We start from the raw sequence: 15,872 nt of genomic DNA on the forward strand, positions 1-15,872 counted from the left end.
GGGAGATTAGGGGGAGGACTGCTTGAGACTAGCCTGGGCAACATAACAAGACTCCATCTCTACAAATAAAAAAAAAAAGGAAAAGCAGAAATATGAACAGATCTCAAAATTAAAACATATTATGATAAATGCTAGCAGATATGACATACTTGTATAGGGTAAGAGAAAAAGGGAAATAACCTTAATTGAAGTAGGGATAATATGCTAAGACAATTTACAGTCAAAGTAGAGAAAATGGGAACACAGATGGGAACATAGAAAATTCTTGCAAGTGAGATGAATTTATTTATAATTGTAGTGACAAAATCATTCCCCAGCATTATAATGTGGGATGAGGTAGTGATAAAAGTGATTTTGATATTTGATTTTTTACAGTGTAGATTTCTCATTGTGCTATAAATATTTTAAGTAAGACAGTAATAAATATTTTTGAACAACCTTTATTAATGAAGATCTTTAAATTAATCTTTTATTAATGAAAATTGTATTAAGTGAAATTCCTACATTTCGTGTGTTTTTACTAATTTAATATTATTTAGTCCTTAATTCCATTAAAAGGAATTTCGTATCTCTCCTGTCATTTACTTGCATGTGACAGAGTGCACACTGATACTGCCAGTTGTGGTACTGGCAATGCTTGACTTCAAGCTAGCTTCCCATTGGTGAAATGATTTTCCAGCATTATGAACAGTTTCTTGTAAATTCTGAACAAAAGAAAGTGCAGACTTCCCTCTATTCATGGAGTAATAGCATTCCTGGAAAATTTTTTTAATATTAAAACTATACAGGCCGGGTGCGATGGCTCACACCTGTAATCCTAGCGCTCTGGGAGGCCGAGGTGGGCAGATCGTTTGAGCTCAGGAGTTCGAGATCAGCCTGAGCAAGAGCGAGACCCTGTCTCTACTAAAAATAGAAAGAAATTATATGGACAGCTAAAATATATATAGAAAAATTAGCCGGGCATGATCGCGCATGCCTGTAGTCCCAGCTACTCGGGAGACTGAGGCAGGAGGATCACTTGAGCCCAGGAGTTTGAGGTTGCTGTGAGCTAGGCTGACGCCACGGCACTCTAGCCCGGGCAACAGAGTGAGACTCTGTCCCAAAAAAAAACAAAAAACAAAACTATACAACATACTTTTATGTGGAAAATGGAGTGAGTTGGTTTCTAAGCTCAGATTATTATAAACAGAATTCCCCATCTATACGATTTTCCATATAAGAACATTAAAAAATGTTGGGTGTAGGACTTTTGTTATTATGTGACATTGTTCCATGCTTGCAAGGCATCTAGGATTTCTGACTTCCCTCCGAATAAATACCTGTAACTTGCCCTCTCCTCTTCATTGTGACAGCCCAAAATGTCTTCAGCGGTTTCTGAAATTCCTCACCGAGGACAGCATGACCCTCTTTTGAGAACCACTATTTACTCTCTGTCTTTACCCTACTAATCCCCACCAGCAGCCTCTTTCTCATCCTCCAGAACTATAAGGTTTTTCAGAATTATTAATACTTTACTAGGCCCCTGATTTGGGGTTAGGTACTTAACTCCTGCTTGCTCACATCCCACTTAGCACACTGTATTGTGGTTGCCAGTTGGTCCATATCTCCCTATTACAGTGTATAACATCCCTTTTGCATCTTTTTCCAGTAACCAGTTTCACCCCACCTCTTCCCCTTTCTAAAGAGCAAGGGATTCTAGGAGCAATGTATGGCTAGTTTCAGTGGGAGAATATAAATAAAGAAGGCATTTATTGAAGGAGGGAGTTTGCTGCTTCTGGTTTCTAGATGTTCATTCTTTCTGCTACAGATACCTGTAGTTTATTTTAGATAGAAGGAACCTGGAGACGTGTCCTCCCTCCTTGCTAGTGACTAAGGAGTAAAATAGCTACATGACTGTCCAAGTAGGACATAATTTATGATCATGTTTAGCTGTTGTTTTGGGTCTTATTTTTTAAATGTGGCATATTTGGGGTCACCAACCATAATTACCCTCTTATTTTAAGCTAGTTATTTTAATATTTCAAAATGTACAATTTCTGAGTTCTTAAATACAAATAAATATCATTGCCTCTTACTGATCAAGTTATCAGTTTTTAATGACTTGAAGTCTTGAGGTGGTACAAGTTTGAGAATTGATTAAACCTTGTAAGGTTTTTTTAGAGCTTAAATTTGAATTTGATGTCTGAAATTACATTTACTAAATCAGTTTGTTTTGATGGCCTGAGGCAGATTTTATTTTTTTAAATTTGAAATATTATCTGAATATAGATATCCTACTCATTTGGGGTTCTTTTTCTGAAAATGGAATCTTTATGACTAAGATAAATAGCAGTAAGTTTTCAAGAAATTTCTTGACATATATGTTATACATGTTTTACATATTTGAGTAACAATACTTTTTTTCCTATTACATATAAATAGCCAAAAATGAATGGCAATAAGAGCAATGAAAGTTATAGTTGCTCTTTTTAATTGTGTTTTTCATCTTTTGTCCTTCCTAATTTTCCCCCTGGTCTTGGGTGATGGTTAACCTCAAACTAAATTCAATTTTCAGAAATTTCTGCTTACCTAGTGTCTTTAACGATGAGCCAACCAGTCTTTACTTTTAGGAGGACCATACTATCTAGGTAAATGAGGACCTAGGAATAATTTTCTCTGTTCTTGTAGTTGCTTGATCTTGTTAGTGCTAATCTTAGTGAATATATCCAATTTTTTTTTAACCTTAGATTTTTGTTTTTTTTTAAGGAGTGAGGGGGCAGATATGCTTGTAAAGTTCTTAAACTTTAGAAGCCGGATTAAATCACAGCTTTAAAAATGCAGGCAATGAAATATGATATAGCAAACTCAATGTAGTATAGATATGAGCAAAGATTAAGTTAATATTATCTTTTGTAACAATGTTTGTAATCTTGGAGTAATAGTGTGTTTTATCATCTATAGCCATGTACTTTCTAAGAGTGGGTGCTGCTTTAGTATTTATTTACTTAAGTTTCTCTCCAAAAAACTTGTCAAGAATAACTTGATATACAGTTAATTTATAAAATATAGCATTATAGAATATCTTTTATAGCTTTACTCAGCTGTGTCATGATTTAAAACAATCACCATTGTTTTAAATGGTGATTAGTAACTACGTAGAGTTAAACAAAATGAATACTAATTCAGAATTTTTTAGGGACAGGCAGGTCAGAACTACATGTATATCAAAACAGCTGCAATCTAAGGATAAATGCTGGGCATGGTGGTTCACACCTGTAATCCTAGCACTTTGGGAGGGCAGAAATTCAAGGTTACAGTGAGCTCCAGTGGTGCCACTGTACTCTAGCCTGGACAACAGAGCAAGACCTCATCTCAAAAAAGAAAAAAAAAAGAAAAAAGTTTTTTAATATATAAAGATGAATACAATATAGTTACATAAACTTACAACATGTTACTCAGAAGTTGTTAAGGAAGAAAATGATAGGGACTAAGTTTTTCACAAATCATTTTATGAAAGCATTAATTGCTTAAATTAACTTAATTTAAAGGTACAATACTTCTTAATATATTGTTTATGTCATTCATTTGCTATGCAAATCCTTTACTGTGCAATGTGGTCCTGTTAGTATTCTGATATAATGAGTGGTTAATAAAATTTTACTGAAAATATTTGTATCTGCCAGGCAAAATATTGATGGGTAATCTTTCCTCTTTGGTGTAGCTATCATTGAATTGATCAGAAATACTTGCAGAAGGTTTTTAAATAATATAGTCTTATTCTATCATCAGAATATATCTATTTAAAGCTAGGAAGATCTTGTAAAAGCTTTAACAAGAGGAAGGAGTATGTTTAGTCATTGGTCTCTGACATGCATTTATTTGTGCTCTGTGCACAGTACTCATGAACACTGGCCCAGAAGGCAAACTGACTCTGTGCTCTTTGCACATACTACTTATTAATATTTTCCCAAAGAGCCAGTGATCAGCAGGAGTCAGCTGGGACTCACAGACATAGATGGTTCTTTATCTCCCCTTCCTTCTCTTTTCTTTTCTCTTTTTTTTCTTTCCTTTTTTTTTCTTTTAATTCTTTGTGGACATGTTTCAAGTACTTTAGGGAAAAAATATGAGATTAATTATGGAGAATCATTCTTGCTTTGTCTACTTTATATTTTAAACACATAAAACCTCCACTGACTTCTATTATTGCTTTTTTTTCTCTTTCTCTCTCTCTTTCTGCACAAGCACTCCTATCTGGACAGGGAAACCTCCCTTCTTCTGAGAAACATTGCAGGAAAACCTTCTCATTTGCTGACCAAGGTGATACTTCTTTCCACGTGCATGTGACTGTTTACTGCCTTGTAGGTAGAATATAACTTCTGTTTTTGATTGTGCGCTCAGATTATTGCTTTCTTATTTCAGCACCATTGTCTTTAATAGAGGTACTTTTCTCTTACTGAAGGTAATTATTTACTGATCTTAATGATTCCCAGACAATATTGAAAGTAGAAAATATTTTCAGTAATTTTCACTAGTTTTTAAACTTCTAAATGCCTGATAGTCTTTCCAGGTATGTTGCACTTTTTCTTGTTTAACACTGTATTGCATTTTAAAGTCTAAAAAGCATTGCTTTAATTTCAACTTTTACTACTATTGGTTATCCATACTGTGAGTTTCTTTAGCAAACTTTTCTTCCTAATTCTTGTTTATATCATTACCTCCTTATTTAATTATAACCGTTACTCATATTAAACAAAATATTAATTTATATTAGTCAAATTGGAAGAGAAGGCTAAAATTTTAATTTCTCAGTTCTCCCTCCTCAGAATAGTTTGAATGAGTTCAAATAGATTTTCGTTGGGCTGATATTTTATATCAATCTAAAATATTTTAGCCATTATCATCATTAACTTGGGAATAATAGAATAGGGAAGCTGATTAGCTTCCTACCTCTTTTCAAGTCATGGGTTTTTTTATTGGCTTATTTAGTATTAAATTCAAGAATCAGACTTACTTATAGTTTCTGAAGAATATACATAGTAATTATGGGTAATTTTTCTAAGTTGCTATTATTGTATTTGAGTTTTGTTTGTTAAGTTCATTTCTTTGTTAAAGAAGATGATAGACTAAAATTATCTCCCCCAGAAGCAGCTCAAAGAAAAGACCCTTTAACAAAGTCAACAGTGGGACCCTTTCTCTTACCTGAGCTTTAAGCAGGTTTTATGACTGGCAGTAGAAGTTTCTAAAGATAAGAGAAATGTAGATGTCTACACAGGTTATGGCCACATACTTTATAACCATAGCAAAGCTGTTCTTTCCTTGTCTTCAGCACTCCTCTCTTCTCTGTATTTTCTCTCCCTCCCCCCCTCCCCCCCCCCATCCACACTCATAGCTTCAGCCAGGATCTCTATTCTAGATAGATCTCTTTCCCAAGAACACATTTCCAGATAGCTGTTAGGTGTTTCCTGGAAGATCACTGGCATCTTACGAGCACCTTAAGTCCCGTTTAGCTTCCTTACCCACATTCTCTCTGGGCCCTACAATTTATATCCATCTTCTTCTTTTGACATTTCTGTTTCTGTTCAGGATGCTGCCATTCTCCTAATCACCCAGGTTTGAGCTTCCTGGTCATCCAAGGCACCTTTCTTCTTCTCATTTAATATCTCAAATCTCTGATGAAGCTTGTCATAATCTGCAGGATTTATTGAGCTTGCCTATCCATTGCGTTCCTATTGGACTGCCCCACTACAGGTACCTTCTTTATCTCTTACCGGAGCTACTACCATTGTCTCCTTATTCTTGCCTGTCCCTCTTCTAGTCCTTTTTGTACACTGCTCTCAAATTAAGTTTAACATTTTACCTTTTCCATTGCCTATTTATTCAACAATATTTATTGAGTCATGTACTGGGTGGTATGATACTACATTGTGTAAAATGGATATATTCCCCCGCTCACAGGAGCTCTGCTTATGAAGACAGATAATAAACATTGACAAGCAAGCATGCAAAAAAATTCAAATCATGTTAAGTGCTACGAAGGAAATCAGGTAAAGGAGTAGAGAATACTGGGGAAATGATAGGGGTACATTACACTTAGATGGTGAGATCAGAAAAGGCATTTGTAAGGGGGTGACATTTAAGCTAAAGCCTGAAGGATGCAAAGAAGCCAGCCTGCAGGTGAAGGGAGTGTTCCGAGTACATAGGCCAAGGGAGAAAGAGCTTGGCATGTTTGAGAAGCTGAAAACAGACCATGTTGCCAGAGCCACCATAGTTACGTGAAAGAACAAGTGTCTTGATTTGTGTTTGGAAGAGCTAGGCAGGAGCCAGATCATTCAAGGCATACTAAGGCATTTTTATTTTTCTCTAAATGCAGTGGGGAACTTTGAAAAGAATAACTTTATTCATCCATTCAACACATATTTACTGTGTACCTACTATGTGCCAGACAATGTTTATGGCCCTGGAGATGAAGCAGTGAACAAAACAAAGTTCCTACCACAGGGAGAATTTTTCTTTGCAAGTCAGTAACTTCTCATCTGACCCAAGAGACAGCACTACCAACTGCAGTATCAAAACCATTCCTGCCCACATCTTACCTTCTCCCATTACCCATATGTGGCCAACATCTGGCACTAGCTGCTTCCTGTATAGCACTCTGCTTATTTGCAACAAGACATTTGCACAGGAATGTGATTCCGTAGCATAGAACCTAAACATTTAAGGTAGAATGGGTGTTGGAGTTCAAGGAGGAGGTGAAAGAAATTTCTAGGCAACCCAAGTCATAGGGGCCTCTTGGATGAGCCTTAGTTGTGATGTCAGTGCCCTCTTCGCTAGTGCACCTGGCTGTTTTGAAGTTAAAATGAGTGTGCACCTCTTATGTGCCACCTGTGTGGTCTGGCTGCCTTTACCCGAAGAGCATAGTGCCCCAGTTCCTGACCCCTCCTCTGATATATCTGATGAAAACAGTAGAGCCCACACTCTTCCACATCAGGACATTGTAACACCTGATAATTAACACATAATAGAATGAACACAGTAGCACTTAGACCAGATCAGCAAAGGGAGGGGGCTTTTTCATCATTGATCCAGTTGTCTCTATACTTCTGTTAATGAAATAGTCATCACACATAAGTTCTGAGCCAGGAGCCTCTGCAAAAACAATGCCAACCAGTGTTTTCTCAGAGTGGCAATAGGGCACAGGACTATTTTATTATAAATGGAGCAGTAAGCAAAGGACGTATTGCTGATCTGCTACCCTTTAATTGCTGGTGCCATGCTGAAGGCCTTCCCTCATCTCCTGACCTGATATAATTTATCAGCCTTTGTCCCTCTTTACTCTGCTTTACTTTTTTTCCATAGGACTTACCACTCACTGACACATTACACATCCATTTCTATGTTGTCTTGTTAGACTTAATTCAATTTAAGCTCCATGAGAGCAGGAACTCTTGCACTTAAACCAAGCCTGGCACATAGTCTCAACAAACATCTGTGAAATAAAACCATGTTCCTTTAGTAACCACCAAAGTTTAAGATCTGTTCTAATGTTAACCACCATTTTATTTGCTTCAGAGAAGTTATTGAAATGTTATTACATTGCTTAATATCTTTCATTTTTGACAAGCAGATTTTATTTACTGGTATCCTGTAAGTTTAAGTTGCAACACGTAAGGACAAAAGAAACTGACATTATAGTGGAAAAAGCAACTAGTTAGTCACTTGGTAACTACTTGTATGATTTGGAAAGGTAACAGTCTTTCTGAGCCTTAGTTAATTGGCACAATGGATATAATAATAATGTTGGCCTTGCATTATTGAGAATTAAATGAGATACCATGTGTAACATGCCTCACAGTGTGGCAAGGTTTAGGTGTTCAGTTAATGTTTTTACACTGAGAGTCTATCAATTTCATGATTTTTTCATGGGAAATAAACAATAGTCTTCAGTCGGTATCCATGGGGGATTGTTTCCAGGACCCCCATAAATACCAAAATCTGCCATACTCAAGTCCCACAGTTGGCCCTTTGAAACCCACAGACGCAAAAACCCCCGAGTGGGTTTCCCATCCACGAATACTATATTTTCCTTTCGTGTTTGGTTGTGGATGCAGAACCCACTGGTTTGGAGGGCCAGCTGTAAGTATTGAGAAAAATCTGTGTATAAGTAGACTTGCACAGCTCAGACTGTGTTGTTCAAGGATCAACTGTAATTAACTGTAGTTGTTACTATTAGTATTTTGGTTCTAAGCAGTGCTATGTAATAGAGCATTTAGTGAACATTAAACTATTAAACTATCACTCTAAGTTCTGTTTGAAACATTTTAATTTACACTACTTTTCTATTGTTGTAAGCTATGAAATAAACTAGATCCTAAAGAAATTGTGAACCACTATTTAGCCCCTTAATTTCGATTAGGTTTGTTCTGAACCCATAAAGTTTTAATTTCTCAGTTGAAGGAATTCACTGGCCATCTCTTAGCAACTGTAACTCTTTCTCTAACTATTCTAATTTTTACACTGTAGAGAATGTTCTAACACTTTGTAACCACAGCATTGGCTTTCATTTAATCATAAGATCTTCACCCAGTTTTTGTCCTTTGTGTGAATTTGAGGAGGCTTGGCATTTGATGGTTATTGATAGCCACACAGGAGTTTTTCAATAGAAAATGGGTTGTCTTTTGCTCTTTTAAGAGAAGAGGTAGGAGAGACAGTTAAGTTTTTATATGTATGAAGTATCTTATGTTTAGGATAGAGACAGCATGAAGAAAGGAACAGTGAAAAGATACGGGGCAAAAGACTTAAGACCTGAGTTTGTCAGAACATGAGATGAATGAAGCTTTGTCTTTTGCATTAAATTTGGGCTGCAGACATTGAACATAGATTTGCATTGTCTTTATATATAAACTAGCAGAGGTCTTCTAAGTTTATAATCCAAACACATCAGCAAACATTTCTTGATCTTTATTGTATAACACTCTATGAGCATAAGACAATTTCTTTTTTTCCCAAGTTGTTATGGTTAAAAGATTTGGTTATAAGGAAGAGCTTATTACCCACAGGAAACATAAGATACTGTGAATCTTGCTATTTGATATAAATATTTTCATTCCAGTTTTGCTCCAGTGATGGTGATATTCAGACTCTAAAAGATCAGTTCTGTTTCTTCAAAAAGCTACTAACAAGGATTATTCTTTAATAAAACTGGAGAAGAATAAACTAAAATTTGCCTACGTTGAAATTAAACTAGTTCTTAAATTCGAATTTGATATTGTTTTAACACAGATCAATTTATGTAACTATAAAGACTAGAATTTTGAGGAAAGGAAAAAATAGCTGAATTTGGATCTGTTAAAATAACCCCCACCTACCTGCTTTACATAAAAAATTTCTTATTGGTGGTTAGGAAATCTAATTGGTTTAATGTATATTAATGTTTGCACAGGTCTCTTGTTTGTTTATTCCTTAAATCCATTGTGTCAGCTCTTTTCTTGTTAGCCTGTGGAGCAGGAACTGATCTGTGAGTTTAACACATTGACTGCCACACTGGGAAAAAAAATTTTTCCTTGGGGCCATGGTGTTTTATTATGAAAATAGAATAAAAACTTCAAAAACACCTTTCTAATTTAATGAAAAATTTGTTATTTTTTATTCTGTGCATGACTTACATGCAACTGGAAAAATAGTTCACGTGGCTCCCAAGGTGAAGAGACATGTGAGTTACATGTGCTTCACGAGGCCTTGGGCTCAAAACTAGTGTGAGTTAAATACAACTCACATGGTAGTTAATCTTAATCCTAACTGAATGACTTTTTATGTCAGTGCTTCAAAAGATAGCACCAGTTGTATTGTATTGTATTTGACAAATAATATTATGCCAAAAAGAAATAAGAGTATGAAAATACGTTTTTACATTTTTAATCAATATCAGAATGTAATATTTAAATTATTCCTTTTTTTAATAGACTTCGTTTTTTTGAACAGTTTTAGTTTTATAACAAAATTGAGCAGAAAATACGTATATCTCCTGCTTCCCATCCCCAACAACCTCCCCCACTGTGGACACCCACACCACAGTGGAACATTTGTCAGAATCAGTGAACCTACGTTGATACGTCATTATCACCCCAAAGTCCATAGTTTACATTAAGGATCTCTCTTGGTGTACATTCTATGGATTTTGACAAATACATATAATGACATGTATTCACCATGTATTCACCATTATAGTATCATACAGAATAGTTTCACCATACTAAAAATTCTCTGTGCTCTGCCTGTTCATTCCTCCTTCCTCCTTAACCCCTGGCAACCGCTGATCTTTTTATTGTCCCCATGGTTTTCACTATTCCAGAGTATCATATGGTTAGAATTATACACCAACTAGCTTTTTCAGATTGGCTTCTTTCACTTAGTAATATGCATCTGAGATTCCTTCATGCCTTTTTGTGGCTTGATAGCTCATTTCTTTTTAATGTTGAATAAAATTCCATTGTCAGGATGTACCACAGTCTATTTATCTGTTCACCTATGGAGGACATCAGACATCTTTGTTACTTCCAAGTTTTGGTGATTATGAAAAGGCTGCTATAAACATCCATGTGCAGGTTTTTGTAGACGTAAGTTTTCAACTCCTTTGGGTAAATACCACAGAGCACAATTGGTGCATCATATGGTAAGAGTACATTTAGTTTTTTTGGTAAGAAACTGCCAAACTTGTCTTCCAAAGTGGCTGTTCCATTTTGCATTCCCACCAGCAACGGATGAGAGTTCCTGTTGTTCCACATCCTCACCAGCATTTGGTATTGTCAGTGTTTTGGATTTTGGCCATTCTAATAGGTGTGTAGTGGTATCCTCTTGTTTTAATTTGTAATTCCCCAATGACAGATAATGTTGAGCGTGTTTTCATATGCTTATTTACCATCTGTTTATCTTCTTTAGTGAGGTGTCTTTTCAGGTCTTTTGCCTTTTTCTTTTTTAATCAAGTTAATTTTTCTTGAGTTTTAAGAGTTCTTTTATTTTTTGATAATAGTCGTTCATCAGATGTGTCTTTTGCAAATATTTTTCTCCCAGTTTAAGGTTTGTCTTCTCACTCTCTTGAATATTCCTTTTTTTTTTCTTTTTTAGAAATATTCTCAGTTTTGAGCACATCTTCTAAGCTTTTAAAAAATTTAACATCTACAAATTATAATATCATAAAGAATTTGACCTTTTAGAACTTCCTGAGACATGGAATAAATATGCCTTGGTAAATTTTTTTACTCCATACAGCCATTCATGCCAATATAAGGATGTGGCAAATGAGCCATGAGGAACAAAAGATCATTATCCCATTGAGAAAACACTCATAAAACTTGTGCTTTCTTCTTTTTCTTCCCAAAAAACTGTCGACTGATTTCATATGAAACACTGGAAAATGCTAGTATTTCATATTCCTTTACAGAGTGGTGCTCTGTTCATCAAAGATGTGTATAGGGTTTGGTAATTTACCTACTAATGATTTTGTTTCTCTAAGACTCAGAATCCTACAAATAGAGTAATTTAGTTTTGTCATTTTATAGCCTACTTTAAAAAGAGAAAAAAAATTATGTTAGAATGTAGTCATCGTATTTTATAATTCTATTTGTTATTTGCCTAAGAGTGGTAAAAAATGGGATGGTTTAATCTTTTAGTCAGAGGAATGCATCTATAATATTATAAGAATTAAGTGTTGTCTTACCCTTCTCCATTATTAAAATAAAGTTCTTGTTCTCTGCCTAATTGGGTTTACAGATAGTATTTCCAGACCTTGGTTATTATGTTAATTCACTGGCTTCTTTCATTGAAATGGATCAGATTTCTGGCAAACAAGCCCACTGACCTCCCTAACCACTGTTTCCTTCTCTGTTCCAAGGAATAGTAAATACTAAGCTTGAAATGAGGGGAGACAGCCTAGAGTATAAAATGGAAAGAAAAGCAGTTCATAAGCAAGAAAACCAAAAGAATTTAGGCAAACAGAGAATAAATCTATTAAATGAATTGAGTTTTTGTTTTTGTTTTTTTGTCCTGGAAGCTTTACCTTTTTAATGAAGAATAGCACATGGATTGTGGTGTGTAATCACAATCCAGAGAGGATAAAGTTTGGATGATATAATTAGGTTTTTTTCTTTACTCTTTTTTTTTTTAGACTTATATTACATAAAAGAATACATAAGATAGCAGTTTATATTTTTCTTAGATATTTTCCAGAGCAATCAAAAGCTTAGAAAGAGAAAATAATCCTTTATGAACAAAAGTTTAATTATGAGTTTTTTTTAATTGAAGATTAATGCTACAGTATATGATGGCCTATTGTTGGAAATTACAAGTAAGTAACAGTATTAGAGTGCTATATGCTATTTTAGAAAAAAAGTAGACAAATGGTTTATTTTTAGTTATAATTTTTATTACTGTTTGTAATCTGTTTTCTGAAGTAGAAGTTAATAGAAATTTTGTTATTTTGAAAATTACATTTAGCATTTCTTAAAAATTATCAATGAATTAATAGAAACAATTTGAGTTTATTGACATGAGATATTGATTATATTGTATGATTTTGCAAGGCAGAATAAAATTTAGGCATTAAGGCAGCCTCCTGTATTTGTTGTATTGGTATATTAATGAGAATGTACCTACATTTTTATTTATTTATTACGGTTTTTATATAATGGCAAATAGGTAGATACTGTTTTTTTTGCTTTTGATATTTTTATGATGATGATATGTTTTCATTGTAACAGAACAAAACATTAGTATGCAAAAGCTTACCCCTACTTTGGAGGTGTTGTAAATTCAGAGTGGAAGGATTGTGCAGATTTAATAAATTGGCAGGCCCAAAGGTGGCCATTGTACCACCTACCCCAGAACTCATTGGTTTCAGAATGACAGAATCAAACTTATTAATTTACTATATCACAGATTTTTTTCCCACTAGAATACAGAAACTAGTCTTATTGTAAGACATCTTCAAATGCATCTATAAAAATGTTTCTTTCTTTAGGATATGTCTGTTCTTTGTGAACAAGGTTATGTTTAAAGTGTGTTCTTTATAAGTGTGCGGTTATATTCTTTGAAATTCATTGCTAGGAAGATCCTTAAAGACAAAAAAAGACTTCTCAAATATTACCTTACCATTAGTTTATCTAAAATACTTTGTGTTCACAGGAAGAACAGGCAGCAAAATTGAAAGCTGAGAAGATCAGAGTTGCCCTAGAGAAAATTAAAGAGGCACAAGTGAAAAAGGTGATATGTGGGCTTTTTCCTAGGTTCATATTTTTATCAGTGTTATGGATTTATAAAGAACTACCATGTTTATAAATGTATCGCTATGATATGGAGAGATAGAAGGGTATTTCTTCCTAATAATATTTTTACATGTATTTTTTGTGGGTAAAATGCATCATAATAGAAGTAATTTTCTGGTTGTAAATTCTCCTAAAAGAGTAAAACAAAAGTCTTAACATTATTAATCTTACCTCGTATGATATTTTTTAAATGCCTTAAATTTATTCAGGTGAGTTAATATCTGGTTTTTAGTGTATCTTTTGTGCATAATAAAGTCATTATTTGTGTTTTAATTTATATTTAAAAATATTAATCAGAATATGATTCAATGTTAGAAGAAAGCCTTTTCTAGAATGCCATTTTTTGGTGTGCATTTACTTTCCTTTTTACCTGTTATAGCTGGTGATTAGAGTCCACATGTCTGATGACAGTTCTAAAACAATGATGGTGGATGAGAGGCAGACAGTGAGACAAGTGCTGGATAACCTGATGGACAAATCCCACTGTGGTTATAGTCTAGACTGGTCGCTGGTGGAAACCATTTCTGAATTACAAATGGGTAATATCATTGTTTCTAATTTCTGTGTAATTGCAACAGTTTTCATGTTGATAAAAGCATTTTGAGACATCTTTACATTTTTTTTCTATAAAATTACCTTTTATACTTTGGATTTTTTACATTGTTTTTAATCAAATATTTTGAAAGTTCTTTGAATACAAGATCATTTCTAGTTCATTTCAGATTTTACAATGGCTAAAACAAGTTTTTTAAAAGGGTAATAAAATACTTTTTCCTTCAAATAAGAATGATATGGATTGGTCCATTTACCAAAGACCCTTATGTTTATTTGTATTTGTACTGAAGTCTTTATACCAGCATTTGACTTTCAGGGAAAACATGAAGTGCATCAACAAATTTCAAAGAATAGTATCTAGAACATGTTCTCCAGCTCCAGGGCTTACATGATCCTCCCACCTCAGCCTCCTGAGTAGCAAGGACTTCAGGTGCACACCACCATGCCTGGCTAATTTTTTTATTGTTATTTTGTAGAGATGGGGTCTCATTGTGTTGCCTAGGCTGCTCTTGATTTCTTGGCCTCAAGCAATCCTCCTTGGCTCAGCCTCACAAAGTACTGGTATTACAGGCGTGAGCTATGCCCAGCCTAGAACATGTTTTTTAACGTATGTTCAATATGTAGGACATGTTCTTTGATTCCTAATTTGGAAATTACAAGATACATCTGTGTTTAAACAGCACTCATTGGTTAAAGAAGAAATCATCTTGGAAATTTTTTAAATGCCAAGAACTAAGTACTTACCATTGGAAATACTTGATATTGAAACTTATAAAATGCAATTAATGTGTTTCATTTTTAAGAATAGGCTGGGAAAAGGCTTAAGGCTGAAGAATGATGTACTATTAATACAAGTCAGAAGACCTAGATTCTATTCCTAATTCTTCCGTATATCAGCTGTGTTCCTTTGGTTAAGTCCCTTATCACTCAGGCATGTTTCCTTATTTGAAAAATAAAGACCAGATAATCTCCAAGGGCCAAAGGCTGTAGTATGGCTTAAGATTCTGTGGTTCTGATGTGAATTACCTCATAAGGTTTCATGTTTTTCATGCAGTTCTGAAGAATGCTAACAAAATATTGATATTTTATTTTGGAACAGAGAGAATCTTTGAAGACCATGAAAACTTGGTTGAAAATCTTCTTAATTGGACAAGAGATAGCCAAAACAAGCTTATATTTATGGAGCGTATAGAAAAATATGCACTTTTCAAAAACCCACAGGTAAGACTGAATAACTTACAGAAGTCAGGGTTTTTAAATGTGCATCTTATTTTATTATCTGACTGCCGAGTTAATAAAGTTAAAAACTAGCAACCAATTCGTTGGAGCAATGTAGCTGCAAAACCTATAGGAGCATTTACTGCTACTACTGAGGTGGAAAATCAGCTGGGGCTCAGAGTTCCCAGTCCCCCAGAGCCAGATGGGGTGAAAGCTTTTGGAAGCAGAAGTATAGCTCCAGAGAGTTACCAGGTCTCTCCCCTGTAATCCAGAGCTGTGTTGAACCCAGCTGTTTATTTGGTGAGTTTCTCATCTCTTCAAATAAAAGTACTTCTCTACTTCAGCCATTTATCCAGTTGACAATTTTTAATTCCTTTTTGGAATTATCCTTTTTTAAATCCCAGTAACCTTGATTATAAATGGCACCACATTCTAATATATGTTACCTTGATTTATTTGGCATCTTTCCTTATTCCAAAATAATGTTTGAGTTAATACTTCCCAATACCAAGATATTTTATAAAAATCAGTAGGTGAGGAAAAATAAGAATTAATAAAAAGTAGTAATGAGGAAAAATATTAATAGCAGCAGTGTTAAAGATATTTAGTAGTTATCCCTCAAATGGCTTAATCATGACACATCTTTTCTGGATGTTTTAGTGAAAAATACATATTTGGGATTATCAGTAGATCTTCCTGTAGGCAATTGTGAAAAATAATTATAGTTAGCTCTCTATAGGGTGGAGGTTCTGCATCCATGGATTCATACAACTGCAGATCAAAAATATTGGGGAAAAAAAATTC

At 34.5% G+C, this 15,872-nt stretch overlaps 1 protein-coding gene across 1 annotated transcript in view; it reads left to right on the forward strand.

Annotated features, from left to right (window-relative positions):
• RAPH1 (Ras association (RalGDS/AF-6) and pleckstrin homology domains 1) overlaps nucleotides 1-15,872 on the forward strand; it is a 99,092-nt gene that overhangs the window by 56,716 nt on the left and 26,504 nt on the right. Inside the window, exons 5-7 of the mRNA XM_045559679.1 lie at nucleotides 13,156-13,233; nucleotides 13,675-13,834; nucleotides 14,950-15,071. Coding sequence (XP_045415635.1) covers nucleotides 13,156-13,233; nucleotides 13,675-13,834; nucleotides 14,950-15,071 — 360 coding nt within the window. The remainder of the gene's footprint in view (nucleotides 1-13,155; nucleotides 13,234-13,674; nucleotides 13,835-14,949; nucleotides 15,072-15,872) is intronic.

The sequence above is a fragment of the Lemur catta genome, chromosome 8 (assembly GCF_020740605.2).
Source record: "Lemur catta isolate mLemCat1 chromosome 8, mLemCat1.pri, whole genome shotgun sequence".
Classification (NCBI taxonomy): Eukaryota; Metazoa; Chordata; class Mammalia; order Primates; family Lemuridae; genus Lemur; species Lemur catta.